General features: G+C 42.2%; 1 protein-coding gene across 3 annotated transcripts in view; it reads left to right on the top strand.

The window, feature by feature from the left end:
• LOC139756935 (uncharacterized) overlaps positions 1 to 13,110 on the top strand; it is a 44,439-nt gene extending 31,329 nt beyond the window's left edge. The window contains exons 1-4 of one of the 3 annotated variants that reach the window (XM_071676878.1): positions 1,718 to 4,972; positions 8,588 to 8,785; positions 9,605 to 9,778; positions 12,589 to 13,110. In XM_071676878.1, coding sequence (XP_071532979.1) covers positions 4,180 to 4,972; positions 8,588 to 8,785; positions 9,605 to 9,768 — 1,155 coding nt within the window. In that variant the 5' untranslated portion in view covers positions 1,718 to 4,179 and the 3' untranslated portion in view covers positions 9,769 to 9,778; positions 12,589 to 13,110. Of the gene's footprint in view, positions 1 to 1,717; positions 4,973 to 8,587; positions 8,786 to 9,604; positions 9,779 to 12,588 lie in introns of those variants that run through there. The other 2 variants (XM_071676879.1, XM_071676880.1) reach the window with 2 other exon arrangements.
• Positions 13,111 to 16,208: the final 3,098 nt, after the last annotated feature.

Below are 16,208 nucleotides of genomic sequence, written 5' to 3' on the forward strand. Positions count from 1 at the left end.
CCGTGTGTAGGAAAGTCCCTCGAGCACCCACTGTCCCAACAGATCCTCTATCGTTGCAGCAAGACTCAAGAGCACGTACGGCCATCACGGGCCCGTCGACCGTCAGTAGCAAGAACGTGGATAATCAAGGGTGAATAAAAGACTAGGTTACGAATGAGTGAGGATGTGTGGCTTCACAAAGTCTTGAAGCCAGTGAACCAAAGTTGTACGAGAGACTCACGCTCTGTAACCCAGAATAATGTACGTCTTGACGGGGTCGCTATTGTCTTAATATCACTCGTCTAATGAGGGTACGGAGGAGAGTATAGTCGTTTGAGGGCGTCGTCTTTATATAATGGTGGTATAATGAGATGAATGACAGGAGGAAATAGAGTAGAACTGGTGTATTTTCTTCATATTTGATCATCTCTCCTGTATCAACGAGGTAGTGTCAGGAATAGACAACAATGGTCTCATTTGCACACATCTAGATTGTAGCTGCCATGTTTACATAACAAAATCAGTAGCATACAAAACCAGCCTCCGTCTTTGTAGATTACATCGCTTACCGGACTTCAATATAGTAGCATATATGTATTCTTTGCTTTCCTATTAACGAGTCATTTACAGGTATAACAGAAAGGCAAAAAATTCATCATATAGAAAATGGCTTTGTTAAATCAGTACTTGTGTTAGATAACAAGTGATATCCCACTAACCAGAGTTACAGTCCATAAGTGACGGGATACGCCAGACAGTCGAGGGGAGCCCGCTACTCGCACCAGTATTGCCAGAACTTGTCGCTATCCCGGCTCCAGTGTAGCCATGTTTGAGGAGGATGTGAAGGACAGGCAACGAACACTGATAAGGTGATAGATGGCTGTCACGGAATGGTTGGGCACAGGAATGACGCCCCTCTGCCGTGAGTCCGTAAGAGTGACGAATGCTTCGAATGAAATACTTCTCCATAGGACTATCGCTCTCGTGTTGTGAATATATAAGGGTGCTGAAGCCTCTATTATACCAGGAAAAGGTCAGAAGTAAGCTGTTTTTATGGCAGCTTAGGAGAGAGAGAGAGAGAGAGAGAGAGAGAGAGAGAGAGAGAGAGAGAGAGAGAGAGAGAGAGAGAGAGAGAGAGAGAGAGAGAGAGAGAGAGAGAGAGAGAGAGAGGTGGTGAGGAAGGGATGGTGTCAACATAATATCCTAAGTTCTTGTAGACCCAGAAGCATCATTGCTTACGTTCCAATATCGTCGTACTCACACTCTTAGAATCATTATGACACACACACAAAACACATTTGTTCGTCTGATATCATTACACACTTTGGCTGTGTCTATTGTCCTTGATAACAACTTTAAAGGAATGAATCGAAGAGAATTTCAACGAAAGGAGGTAAAATATAATTCAACTTACGTGACCCAATTTAAATTTCTATTACTGAGTATAGTATATCGATAACCCGAACCGAAAGCGGACAAATGATGGCAAAATTCTTGAGTTAACCTCCTACTGCTGCTGCTGCTAGCGAGATGGGTACACTGAACCAAAGACGATGTGCAACAGAGAGGCTGTGGGTTCCTGTACGTTTAATATACGTAAGATATGTTTCTTGTTTTGTTGAAGGGTAGACTGTAGTGTGGTTGTGTTGCACATGTATTCCCGTATGAAATATTGTATTCAAATGTTTGTTATTGTGTACAGGATGTTTAGGTTGGGAGGAGCCTCGAATGTGAAAATACTGACGGCGGCGCTGTTGGTGTTGCTGCCGCTGGTGGCTGGGTCCTCGCCCGCCGCCACCGCCGCCCCGCCGACCCTCTACCAACGCACCGCCGAGAACACCCGCTGCGACGCTGCCTTCAGGACGACCGCCGTTTCCTCCCTCACCGTCTGCGCTGCCGTCTGTAGACGAGGTGACACTCGTTCCTCGAGCTTCGTCATATTTTTGCGCCCTTTAGGGTTGAAGGCTGGCTCTTGATCTTGGTTAATTATTGTATGTGGAAAATATTCCTATGATTGAAATCTAGCTTGGATTCCTGCTTTCTTCCTGCACGAACAGGAGTCTGTTAGATTCTTTTTAGACAATACTTAATCTTTCGTGTAAGACTTTAAGCCTAATTCTTTTTTTTCGCATTTTTCTAGATTGACGACAGCCAACCTTGGATTTTTCATTTCTTTTACTAAAGTCTTACTCTGATTCTGGGTTCTGTGGTTCCTAGTTCTTATATATCCTCTTGTTCTTCCTATTTGTCTGCACTTTGCACAATTTTCAGTTCTTCTCTGAAACCTAGACGCATTCCTTATTTTTTCATTCGACAGAGGTTAAGCCTTGGCTCTCTGCTCTTCCTGTTCGTATTTGTTCTGGTTTGAATGAAGCCTAACAACGAGTTTCTGTCGTTCTCATGATACACATATCAGTGGCTCTCAGTTCCTTCATTCTTTGAAGCTTCTCTTTGTCGTCGTCTTTTTCTGTATGACCTTTCCTGCCTCTTCCTCTCTGATTTTCTATTCATACATCTTGGTTCCAATCCCGGTTTAGATAGTGACACCTTCTCTATGATCCTAGATGTAAACTGATTCGTGAATATATTTCTCTGGCTGAAGCTGTCTTGGCTTTTGGTTCGTTCGCTTTGACTTAAACTGACTTGCGTGTTCTTAGAATATAAGCAATCGAACCACGTTGTAACTAATTTCCACGGACAATAGAATAAATAGAAATAGTTCTTAAAACAGAATATTAATACAACACTTCGGGTTCCCGTCGCCAGGAAATCCTTCGAAGGTAGAGTCAACGTAAAGTATCGTAATCCGTGTTAACGTTAGATGGAGTTGGAAACGAACAATGTTACTCAATTGGCTTCGGCATGGTTGATTGTATACCTAAATATCTGTTGTATTTCTTACTATTCATAAAGTCTCTTCCACGCGGCATATTCTCTGACTTAAATCTACGAAATACTACGATAGATATTTTGTTAACTGAAACTGGACAAATAAGTGATTCACTGCTGTGCTGATACTCATTTTAAGATGTATTTCACAATTACAGTTGAAGATGAGCTTTAGAAAAGCAAAGGGATGGGTCTGTATCTACCAAATAATGTGTGAATCTCATACAAAAGAGAGGAAAGCGAAAATGTTGACTACTATCTATAAGAAATATGAATTTATTTCGTGAAACATTTGAACTGATAAATCAGAATTAATTGTCATGATATCAGTTTGCTCGTGAAAAAATATTAACCAAATACATCTTAATTTTTCTTTGAATACAGATCTTTGGAGCATCTAATGACCACGAATGTTCAAAATATACAAATATCTATTCGAAACATCTATAACTGAATCAGACTCGAGTCGTATATGGCTGACACTGCCAGTATATTTATCACTGATTACAAAAAGAGATTGGAATACAAAGACGATAACGAGACTTTATATGATAGCCATCATATTGGCATCAATTTCCGACACAGGTTATGCATGCTACCATCATGCCGGTCAAGCTATCTTTGTAACATCACAATCAGCAAAAATGAGTTAGAATGATTAAACTGAGGTATAACTGGTATCTTTGTGTTCTGAGGCTTGAGTTTCAGAGCTTTGCCAGATTTTCCGGTTATTCTTCCATTGTTGTATATCACAACTTATCATGTATTTTCTATTCTTCACATCTAACAAACTAACCATCTTTGCGGAAGGATCCGATGAATTTCAGTCAAGTTGGTAAGTGTAGATTCAGGACGCATTTTGTAATGATTGCGGTAGCTACTCTGTTGATTAATTACACCAGAAATACATAAAAGTTAATAGATGCATCATAAGTGAAAACTTTATACGCTACATTGCATACTTTGTTTTACGTCTATTGTGAAATATACATAAGGAAAGCAGTGCTACCCGTGTGCGGCAAGATCACAGACCATTCATCAGCATTCTTAGACGGTTGTGTCGTATTATTAGACACAAAAATCAAGAGTGCTTTCTTTTTATAGTGTCCCTAGGCTAAAGCATCTGACTTACATGAGCTACTGAAACAGATTCACTCATGTGTCTACGTGGTTCACATCCAGGAACTTGCCTTGGTTATTGAATCTGCTTCACTCGCACGACTAAAACTGTTTCACTTACACCGTCTTGCAGAGTCAGGGTGTGTTGGGTTCAGTCTCGAGGCTTCAGGAGGGCCTCAGAGGGCGTGCGAGATGACCAGAACTAGGTCCAACTGCGTCTCACACTCGAAGTTCAACTTCTACTCGATACTCACACTGACGACATCGACAACATCTACAAACGCCTCTGTAACGCCGAGCACAACGGCTGAGCTGATCACGTCTCATCCTTCAGTAAACCCGGAACTTACAACAATGACTGAGCCTACAACAATAGCATCCTCTACTTCTACAGCAACAACATCCGTTAAACCCACAACAGTAGACTTTACAACAGCACATTCATCTGAACTTGGCACAACATCCATAACAACTTTGAAATCTTCAACATCAATAACATCAACAACAGATGTATCGACGTTGTCAGGAACAACCGGATCAACCTCTGAATCTACAGCAGTAACAACAACAACCCTTGCATCTACAGCAACAACCATACAGTCTGCAACACCTGCAACGTCTGTACATACAACAACTATAACTTCTGCAACAACTGACACTTCTGTCCCTACAACAACTACGGCAACTCAAACTTCCGCTTCTACAACCACAACAACCCAAACTTCTGCCCCTACGACAACTCAAACACCAGCCCCGACTACAACTAAAACAAAAGCTTTTACTTCTACAGCATCATCTAAAACCAAAGGAACTCAAGATCCTACTTCTACAACAACATCTACAGCTGCGACAACTCCAACTTCCGCTCCCACAACGACCCAAACGCCTACCCCGACTACAGTTACGACAACACAAGCTTCCACTCATGCAATATCTACAACCATGACGACACAAACTCCAACAACCTCTACAAGTCCTCTTTACAGTAAGGCATCTTTATCTCCCAGACAACATCCTTGTTGTCTTGCCTTCAGTTCGTAGTTTGTGAAACTGCTTTTGAGATGATTTGTGAGATAGTTTTTGAGATAGTTTGTGAAATATCTTTATACTTCATCATGAACGTTGTCATCTGATGTTACCGCACAACTAAAAGGAGAAATAGTTTTTTAATCAGTCTACGTCCTCGTTTAAATCATACTTTTTCACTTTCATTATCAAACACTGAAAACAAAATCCCATTCTCTGTTGCTTTCCGTGATGGTATATGATTGCATTTCTTTTTAAAACTGAATTGTCTATGTTCTACTATATTTAGCGAACTTTTTAAAGCTAATTGCTGGACAGTTTTGGTGATGTATTTGTGAAAGCAATGGAATTAAAATACTAAAGCTGATATGTTTTACTCTAAGGACGAGAGGTTTCATATTGGAAACAAATTTATCAGAATGTGATCTGAATATTTCACACAGTAGATGGTCATGTTATGCGGGTATGAATAAAGGTAAGAAATCTAGATCTTTCTTGCAAGAGGCTGTTCACCATAATTCTTACAAGTGTCTTGGAATTCTGAAAGAACAGTTTTATAACTTGAATGTCATTCTCCTTTTGTTTACCCTTAACGCTACGTCAACAAAAAGAGCGTCGATGAAAATGGGAAGAGAGCTGTGCGCTAGTCCGAGATTTATGTTAGAGTTTTGTCAAGTTTTGTTGACATCTAGTATTGGATTCTCCGTTTTCTCAAGTTGCAAAGCTGAACATAGTTCTCAGTATCTCTAATATTATGTTCCAGTGTGTGCATTCATCTATCGAGGTCTTGGAATATATATATATATATATATATATATATATATATATATATATATATATATATATATATATATATATATATATATTTTTTTTTTTTTTTTTTTTTTTTTTGCTTTGTCGCTGTCTCCCGCGTTTGCGAGGTAGCGCAAGGAAACAGACGAAAGAAATGGCCCAACCCACCCCCATACACATGTATATACATACGTCCACACACGCAAATATACATACCTACACAGCTTTCCATGGTTTACCCCAGACGCTTCACATGCCCTGATTCAATCCACTGACAGCACGTCAACCCCGGTATACCACATCGCTCCAATTCACTCTATTCCTTGCCCTCCTTTCACCCTCCTGCATGTTCAGGCCCCGATCACACAAAATCTTTTTCACTCCATCTCTCCACCTCCAATTTGGTCTCCCACTTCTCCTCGTTCCCTCCACCTCCGACACATATATCCTCTTGGTCAATCTTTCCTCACTCATTCTCTCCATGTGCCCAAACCATTTCAAAACACCCTCTTCTGCTCTCTCAAACACGCTCTTTTTATTTCCACACATCTCTCTTACCCTTACGTTACTTACTCGATCAAACCAAATTTGATCTACAACATTCATTACAATAGTCATGCTGATTCTCCGGCTCATTTCCAAGGAACAGCTGATTTTTTTTTAAAATGACGCGACATCATACATTTGAATTTCACAGATTGAGTATTGAACTGAATACACAAATAAAACAGACAGACAGATAGGCATGCCCGCACTCTTGCCTATGGTCTCAGCCCAGAGGGATGTTCCGCTTCCATCAAAGTCCATTTTTTAATTCACAATAAAAAAAACCCAGTGAATTCCATTCTCTCGGTATGTCTGCATCCTGACGTCTTTTTCATCTTGTTTTTACTCCCGCGCTGAAAAGGGGAAAACATTTTTCATCTACACACGGAATACAACCACCAAAATCGATATATCACAAAATTTTGTATAGAGTATTAAAGCCTTTTTTCATATCAACCCAAACTGAGGTTTATTTCTGACCACAACTTGAACATGATGGCAAACAAAATTGGGGAAAAGTTGGACGAAAAAGTTTCAAACTACCTCAACGATTTTATCAGAAAATCATTCTTTGGACCGATCGAAACTCTATGAAAAGGCTGACCGAAGTTCGAAAATATGATAATGTTTACATCATAAACCTATATTGATACAAAATATTTAGAGATTATTCTGAACTCGATGTAAATATTTTAACAGGAAAGTTCTGATGGAACGGCCCGCCATTCCGGCCAGGACGAGCAGAAGGATCCTAAAAAGAAGTTCCAGTACGGTATAAACAAAAGCTTTAAAACTAGGATTCTTTAGCGGGTGTGTTCTGGTTGGGTTGTTGGGATGGTATACCTGAGAGAGGGCACGGTAACACGTTAAACAACAACAACAACAATAATTCTTTGGTTTAGGTCCATAAAGTGAGATAGCTCAGGACAATGAGCTGCTGGAGGTGCAGGATTTTGGTGAAGTAAAGTAAGGTAGGTTGAGTAATGCGAGATAGGCATGGTAGGGCTCCTGTGATGCTGGTGAGGATGCCAGATGAAGCAAGAACACGTGGGAGAAGTGCGTGGTTGCCCAGTCTACGTGGAGCTCCTGTAGTAGGAGGTGGGTGTGGTACGTATCTCGGCTCCTGGTGTGTGCGGCGACTGCCAGGTTGTGCTTCGGTTGCAAGAGTGGCGCGGGCGTCCCTCGCTTTTACAGCTGCTGCTCGTGACGGGCGGAGGTGATGTCCCACGCGAGTCCTGCCGAAGGTGGACGTCAGAGATAAGGCACCACAATGAATCCTGCCAGATAGATGAATCGTCAGGAGTCACGTTGATGGTGGAGGCGTACAAAGGGTGGCTTGAGTCTGGTATCATATCAAGACTTCAGGTACTGGAGTGGTACATGTGTTGCCTTCCTGCTGTGATACCCGGGTATATAAGAAGCAGGAAGGTCAAGCCATCAAAGCAAAATATCTCAAACTCTGACCTTTCTCCATGCTGGGGACTGAGAGTGGCTCTTCTTATGGAAAGGGTTAGGTCATCTATAATTGAATCTTCTGATCTGCCACCGCCGAACATCGAGTATGGATGTCACGGGGTTATATGACAGGTGCGGTCGTAGGTTGGGCCACCAAGCTCATTTCTCTGGGAATTATTAGGTCAGGTGAGGTCGCCCACTTTGATCTGCCACCAAGTCAGGGCGTCGTCAGTTAGGTAACACTATGTGGAGCGACAGCGGGTCGCTGCAATTCACCGGATACTTTTTTTTTTGTCTGACATTCTCGTCTGTCGAGATTTACTGAAATTTCGGGGACACTGACTCCTTTATATTTTCGAAGCTTCGCACCATACGGTAGCAGGTTCGGTGTTCTCACTGTCTCAGGTGTCACTAGTGGTTCGAAGGGTTGTGTCGTAAGGAGTCAGGGTTTCATGTCTTGGGTGTCATTAGTAGCTCGGACTCGCGCCACAGTACCAAGTTAGAATGACAGTGTGGATGATCAGTTTTAGAAATGGCATGGCCGCTGTAGTCCCAGACGGCAGCTTTGACGAAGAACACAAGAAAGTGTCATGGATTCATATATCACCTTCACGAAAAGTTAGAAAATACAATTCGGCCTCAACAGCGAGGATGTTCCTGCTATCATCTTACAACAACAACAACATTAAATTAGTTAACTCTCACAACTTAACTCCATTATTTTCCCCTACAAGTCACATCATTCATGACGTGAGCTCTGTCAGTGTTGTTGATCCGTCAGACAACGTGGCGTGTGGCGCCTCCAGCGACGCCGACCAAGCGGTGGTGGGCCTCACCACCCTCCCCAACAAGAAGAAGCTGCTGGAGCTGTGGGTGAGGGAGCTGGCCCTCACAGGCAGCCATATGGAGCGGAACAGTGTGGAGTGTGACAGTGGCAGTGTCGTCGTGTACTCCACCTGTGATGTCTCAAGTTACATATGTAAGTCTGGTTAATGTGATCCTCCCGTGTAACTTAGTGTGACCCGTTCAGCTACAACAGTAAGTGTCCCAGTATGACCCGTTCAGCTACAACGGTAAGTGTACCGGTCATTGTTCTGGAGGTCACTGATCATACAGCTGTGTATGTGCACCGTTGCCTGCACCTCTTCGGAAACTTGGGGTCGAATCCCACCACTGCTACTGTGAAGCTGCAACAATTTAAGGCAGGAGCCAGTACGTGAGTCAGTACGTGAGCCAGTGCGTGAGTCAGTACATGAGTCAGTGAGTCAGTACCTGAGTCAGTACGTGAGTCAGTAAGTGAGTCAGTACCTGAGCCAGTACGTGAGTCAGTACGTGAGTCAGTACGTGAGTCAGTACATGAGTCAGTACATGATGAGTCAGTACGTGAGTCAGTACGTGAGTCGCAATAGTTACCAGGAAATCAAGGCATGATGCGGGTACATCACTGTGTAGTCATCTAATCACTATTGTTACTTAGAAATAAATAAGGTCAGAGTTCCAAAAAGTTTTGACCTTTTCTTCTTTTATGAGAGGGAAAGATCAACACAAGACAGTCACAGTAGAGGGATCCTAGCACACATCGCAACGCACTGGTCCACCCTGGTGCCTCGGCCGCCTACATCGGCTCAGAGCAGCCGTATGCTGCAACACAGTGGAGGACAGTCTTGATGCAACATGCCATAGGTGACGGTGCACCTCACACACCAACACACACAAGCCAACACCAGAACCATAAACATGATAATAATGAAAGCCGTCCAGCTCCAATGACAGTCTAAAAGGTCATTTGTTGTTGCAGGTAGAGAGGCAGTACCTGGGGTGTCGGCCGGCGGCTGTCAAGACCTGTACCTGGAGAAGGACTCTAAGTCCGTCTACTGTCAGAGCAACATGGCCGTCGTTAAGATCGCCAAAGATGGTTCACAGGTTGACGGCATCACTTGCTGTCCGGTTGTTGGGTGGTGAGGATGACTTGGTACGTAGTATGTGCGAGTATGATGGAGTAAAGCAGGAGGGTGTGTCTGTGTGGGGGGGGGGGGGTAGTGCGAAGTAGGTGGGACTTGTATTTCGAGTCTGTAGATGTAGAATGAAGACAACATACATACAGAAGGACAAGGGGAAGGTCCCCAGTCTCAGCGGGGGACTTAAGGGTAGATTATACTCAAAGGTTCTGTCCTGCATAGAGAATTACTTCCACCGAACAGTCAACAGTGCGAAAGAATTACACACACACACACACACACATATATATATATATATATTCTTTTTTTTTTTTTTTTTTTTGCTTTGTCGTTGTCTCCCGCGTTTGCGAGGTAGCGCAAGGAAACACACGAAAGAAATGGCCCAACCCACCCCCATACACATGTATATACATACGTCCACACACGCAAATATACATACCTACACAGCTTTCCATGGTTTACCCCAGACGCTTCACATGCCCTGATTCAATCCACTGACAGCACGTCAACCCCGGTATACCATATCGATCCAATTCACTCTATTCCTTGCCCTCCTTTCACCCTCCTGCATGTTCAGGCCCCGATCACACAAAATCTTTTTCACTCCATCTTTCCACCCCAAATTTGGTCTCCCACTTCTCGTTCCCTCCACCTCCGACACATATATCCTCTTGGTCAATCTTTCCTCACTCATTCTCTCCATGTGCCCAAACCATTTCAAAACACCCTCTTCTGCTCTCTCAACCACACTCTTTTTATTTCCACACATCTCTCTTACCCTTACGTTACTTACTCGATCAAACCACCTCACACCACACATTGTCCTAAAACATCTAATTTCCATCACATCCATCCTCCTGCGCACAACTCTATCCATAGCCCACGCCTCGCAACCATACAACATTGTTGGAACCACTATTCCTTCAAACATACCCATTTTTGCTTTCCGAGATAATGTTCTCGACTTCCACACATTCTTCAAGGCTCCCAGGATTTTCGCCCCCCCTCCCCCACCCTATGATCCACTTCCGCTTCCATGGTTCCATCCGCTGCCAGATCCACTCCCAGATATCTAAAACAATTTACTTCCTCCAGTTTTTCTCCATTCAAACTTACCTCCTAATTGACTTGACCCTCAACCCTACTGTACCTAATTACCTTGCTCTTATTCACATTTACTCTTAACTTTCCTCTTTCACACACTTTACCAAACTCAGTCACCAGCTTCTGCAGTTTCTCACATGAATCAGCCACCAGCGCTGTATCATCAGCGAACAACAACTGACTCACTTCCCAAGCTCTCTCATCCACAACAGACTTCATACTTGCCCCTCTTTCCAAAACTCTTGCATTCACCTCCCTAACAACCCCATCCATAAACAAATTAAACAACCATGGAGACATTACACACCCCTGCCGCAAACCTACATTCACTGAGAACCAATCACTTTCCTCTCTTCCTACACGTACACATGCCTTACATCCTCGATAAAAACTTTTCACTGCTTCTAACAACTTGCCTCCCACACCATATATTCTTAATACCTTCCACAGAGCATCTCTATCAACTCTATCATATGCTTTCTCCAGATCCATAAATGCTACATTCAAATCCATTTGCTTTTCTAAGTATTTCTCACATACATTCTTCAAAGCAAACACCTGATCCACACATCCTCTACCACTTCTGAAACCACACTGCTCTTCCCCAATCTGATGCTCTGTACATGCCTTCACCCTCTCAATCAATATCCTCCCATATAATTTACCAGGAATACTCAACAAACTTATACCTCTGTAATTTGAGCACTCACTCTTATCCCCTTTGCCTTTGTACAATGGCACTATGCAAGCATTCCGCCAATCCTCAGGCACCTCACCATGAGTCATACATACATTAAATAACCTTACCAACCAGTCAATAACACAGTCACCCCCTTTTTTTTAATAAATTCCACTGCAATACCATCCAAACATGCTGCCTTGCCGGCTTTCATCTTCCGCAAAGCTTTTACTACCTCTTCTCTGTTTACCAAAGCCACTCTATCCTCAAACACATTCAACAAACCTTCAAAATACTCACTCCATCTCCTTCTCACATCACCACTACTTGTTATCATCTCCCCATTTGCGCTCTTCACTGAAGTTCCCATTTGCTCCCTCGTCTTACGCACTTTATTTACCTCCTTCCAGAACATCTTTTTATTCTCCCTAAAATTTAGTGATACTCTCTCACCCCAACTCTCATTTGCCCTCTTTTTCACCTCTTGCACCTTTCTCTTGACCTCCTGTCTCTTTCTTTTATACATCTCCCACTCAATCGCATTTTTTCCCTGCAAAAATCGTCCAGATGCCTCTCTCTTCTCTTTCACTAATAATCTTACTTCTTCATCCCACCACTCACTACCCTTTCTAATCAACCCACCTCCCACTCTTCTCATGCCACAAGCATCTTTTGCGCAATCCATCACTGATTCCCTAAATACATCCCATTACACTTTCGTGTAATAATAACATCATCAGGGGAGACACAAGAGAGAAAGTCAGTTGACATACAACGAAGAGACGTAGCTAGGAAGCCATTTGGTGAACATGTGATAATGATGATAATAATGATGATGATAATAATGATAATGATAATAATAATAATAATAATAATAGTAATAATAATAATAATAATAATAATAATAATAATAATAATAATAATAATAATAATAATGATGATAATAACAATAATAATAATAATAATAATAATAATAATAATAATAATAATGATAATAATAATAATAATTTTGTAAGAGTTAACGTCCTTTACACGGGGCAGGAAGATGTGGTAAACATGAGTGGTGGACGGTGGATGGTATGAGTTACGGAGAGAAGTGCACGACGAAGCCAGGCAAGAGTCATGACCCAGAAGAGTTGACGACACAGACGGAGAGGCGGATATTGCTGCCATGTTGGGCTTCACTTCTCGGAAACTCTTAAATGTGTGAGTGGTGAGAGCAGGCGAGGCTCTCTCATGGAAGAGAGAAGTGGAGGATTGAGGGGGTTTCACACTTGCGTTCCACTTAAAACTTAGGAATGGATTTGGGAGCTTCTGTCATGCTGTAGTTTGGCTGGCGGTGGTGGGTCTCACATGTATGATCGCCTGGCCAGCGTTGTGGTTGTGATGAACATACTGGACACTGAACGAATGTTCACCATTAAGTTCCGAGGTGGTTGTTGTCCAGAACAATATACGTCTTGTAAAATATTGCTGAAGTATACACCTCCTGAAGCATACGCCTCCCGAAGCATACACCTCCTGAAGCACACACTTCTTATACTGAATTTATATTAGAATTACTGAAAGTCTGAGAGTTTTTGTTTCCTTCATTTGTAATGTGTCTTTGTCCCCAACCGATGACCAGGACTGGATCTATGGTTGTACAAGTAGACACCTCCCGCTGCCCCTGACCATCTGGTGACATGAACCATCCACATCATCTCCCCCCTGGGGTGGACAGGTGGACTAACAACCTCCATGTATATATATATATATATATATATATATATATATATATATATATATATATATATATATATATATATATATATACATATATTATATATATCTTTATTTATTTTGCTTTATCGCTGTCTCCCGCGTTAGCGAGGTTAGCGCAAGGAAACAGACGAAAGAATGGCCCAACCCGCCACATACACATGTATATACATACACGTCACACACACAAATATACATACCTATACATCTCAATGTACACATATATATACACACACAGACATATACATATATACACATGTACATAATTCATACTGTCTGCCTTTATTTGTTCCCATCGCCACCTCGCCACACATAGAATAACAACCCCCTCCCCCCACATGTGTGCGAGGTAGCGCTAGGAAAAGACACCAAAGGCCCCATTCGTTCACACTCAGTCTCTAGCTGTCATGTAATAATGCACCGAAACCACAGCTCCCTTTCCACATCCAGGCCCCACACAACTTTCCATGGTTTACCCCAGACGCTTCACATGCCCTGGTTCAATCCATTGACAGCACGTCGACCCCGGTATACCACATCGTTCCAATTCGCTCTATTCCTTGCACGCCTTTCACCCTCCTGCATGTTCAGGCCCCGATCACTCAAAATCTTTTTCACTCCATCTTTCCACCTAAAATTTGGTCTCCCACTTCTCCTCGTTCCCTCCACCTCTGACGCATATATCCTCTTGGTCAATCTTTCCTCACTCATTCTCTCCATGTGGCCAAACCATTTCAAAACACCTCTTCTGCTCTCTCAACCACACTCTTTTATTTCCACACATCTCTCTTACCCTTACGTTACTTACTCGATCAAACCACCTCACACCACACATTGTCCTAAAACATCTAATTTCCAGCACATCCATCCTCCTGCGCACAACTCTATCCATAGCCCACGCCTCGCAACCATACAACATTGTTGGAACCACTATTCCTTCAAACATACCCATTTTTGCTTTCCGAGATAATGTTCTCGACTTCCACACATTCTTCAAGGCTCCCAGGATTTTCGCCCCCCCTCCCCCACCCTATGATCCACTTCCGCTTCCATGGTTCCATCCGCTGCCAGATCCACTCCCAAAAATCTAAAACAATATACTTCCTCCAGTTTTTCTCCATTCAAACTTACCTCCTAATTGACTTGACCCTCAACCCTACTGTACCTAATTACCTTGCTCTTATTCACATTTACTCTTAACTTTCCTCTTTCACACACTTTACCAAACTCAGTCACCAGCTTCTGCAGTTTCTCACATGAATCAGCCACCAGCGCTGTATCATCAGCGAACAACAACTGACTCACTTCCCAAGCTCTCTCATCCACAACAGACTTCATACTTGCCCCTCTTTCCAAAACTCTTGCATTCACCTCCCTAACAACCCCATCCATAAACAAATTAAACAACCATGGAGACATTACACACCCCTGCCGCAAACCTACATTCACTGAGAACCAATCACTTTCCTCTCTTCCTACACGTACACATGCCTTACATCCTCGATAAAAACTTTTCACTGCTTCTAACAACTTGCCTCCCACACCATATATTCTTAATACCTTCCACAGAGCATCTCTATCAACTCTATCATATGCTTTCTCCAGATCCATAAATGCTACATTCAAATCCATTTGCTTTTCTAAGTATTTCTCACATACATTCTTCAAAGCAAACACCTGATCCACACATCCTCTACCACTTCTGAAACCACACTGCTCTTCCCCAATCTGATGCTCTGTACATGCCTTCACCCTCTCAATCAATATCCTCCCATATAATTTACCAGGAATACTCAACAAACTTATACCTCTGTAATTTGAGCACTCACTCTTATCCCCTTTGCCTTTGTACAATGGCACTATGCAAGCATTCCGCCAATCCTCAGGCACCTCACCATGAGTCATACATACATTAAATAACCTTACCAACCAGTCAATAACACAGTCACCCCCTTTTTTTTAATAAATTCCACTGCAATACCATCCAAACATGCTGCCTTGCCGGCTTTCATCTTCCGCAAAGCTTTTACTACCTCTTCTCTGTTTACCAAAGCCACTCTATCCTCAAACACATTCAACAAACCTTCAAAATACTCACTCCATCTCCTTCTCACATCACCACTACTTGTTATCATCTCCCCATTTGCGCTCTTCACTGAAGTTCCCATTTGCTCCCTCGTCTTACGCACTTTATTTACCTCCTTCCAGAACATCTTTTTATTCTCCCTAAAATTTAGTGATACTCTCTCACCCCAACTCTCATTTGCCCTCTTTTTCACCTCTTGCACCTTTCTCTTGACCTCCTGTCTCTTTCTTTTATACATCTCCCACTCAATCGCATTTTTTCCCTGCAAAAATCGTCCAGATGCCTCTCTCTTCTCTTTCACTAATAATCTTACTTCTTCATCCCACCACTCACTACCCTTTCTAATCAACCCACCTCCCACTCTTCTCATGCCACAAGCATCTTTTGCGCAATCCATCACTGATTCCCTAAATACATCCCATTACACTTTCGTGTAATAATAACATCATCAGGGGAGACACAAGAGAGAAAGTCAGTTGACATACAACGAAGAGACGTAGCTAGGAAGCCATTTGGTGAACATGTGATAATGATGATAATAATGATGATGATAATAATGATAATGATAATAATAATAATAATAATAATAGTAATAATAATAATAATAATAATAATAATAATAATAATAATAATAATAATAATAATGATGATAATAACAATAATAATAATAATAATAATAATAATAATAATAATAATAATGATAATAATAATAATAATTTTGTAAGAGTTAACGTCCTTTACACGGGGCAGGAAGATGTGGTAAACATGAGTGGTGGACGGTGGATGGTATGAGTTACGGAGAGAAGTGCACGAC

This window comes from Panulirus ornatus, chromosome 23 (assembly GCF_036320965.1).
Source record: "Panulirus ornatus isolate Po-2019 chromosome 23, ASM3632096v1, whole genome shotgun sequence".
Lineage (NCBI taxonomy): Eukaryota > Metazoa > Arthropoda > Malacostraca > Decapoda > Palinuridae > Panulirus > Panulirus ornatus.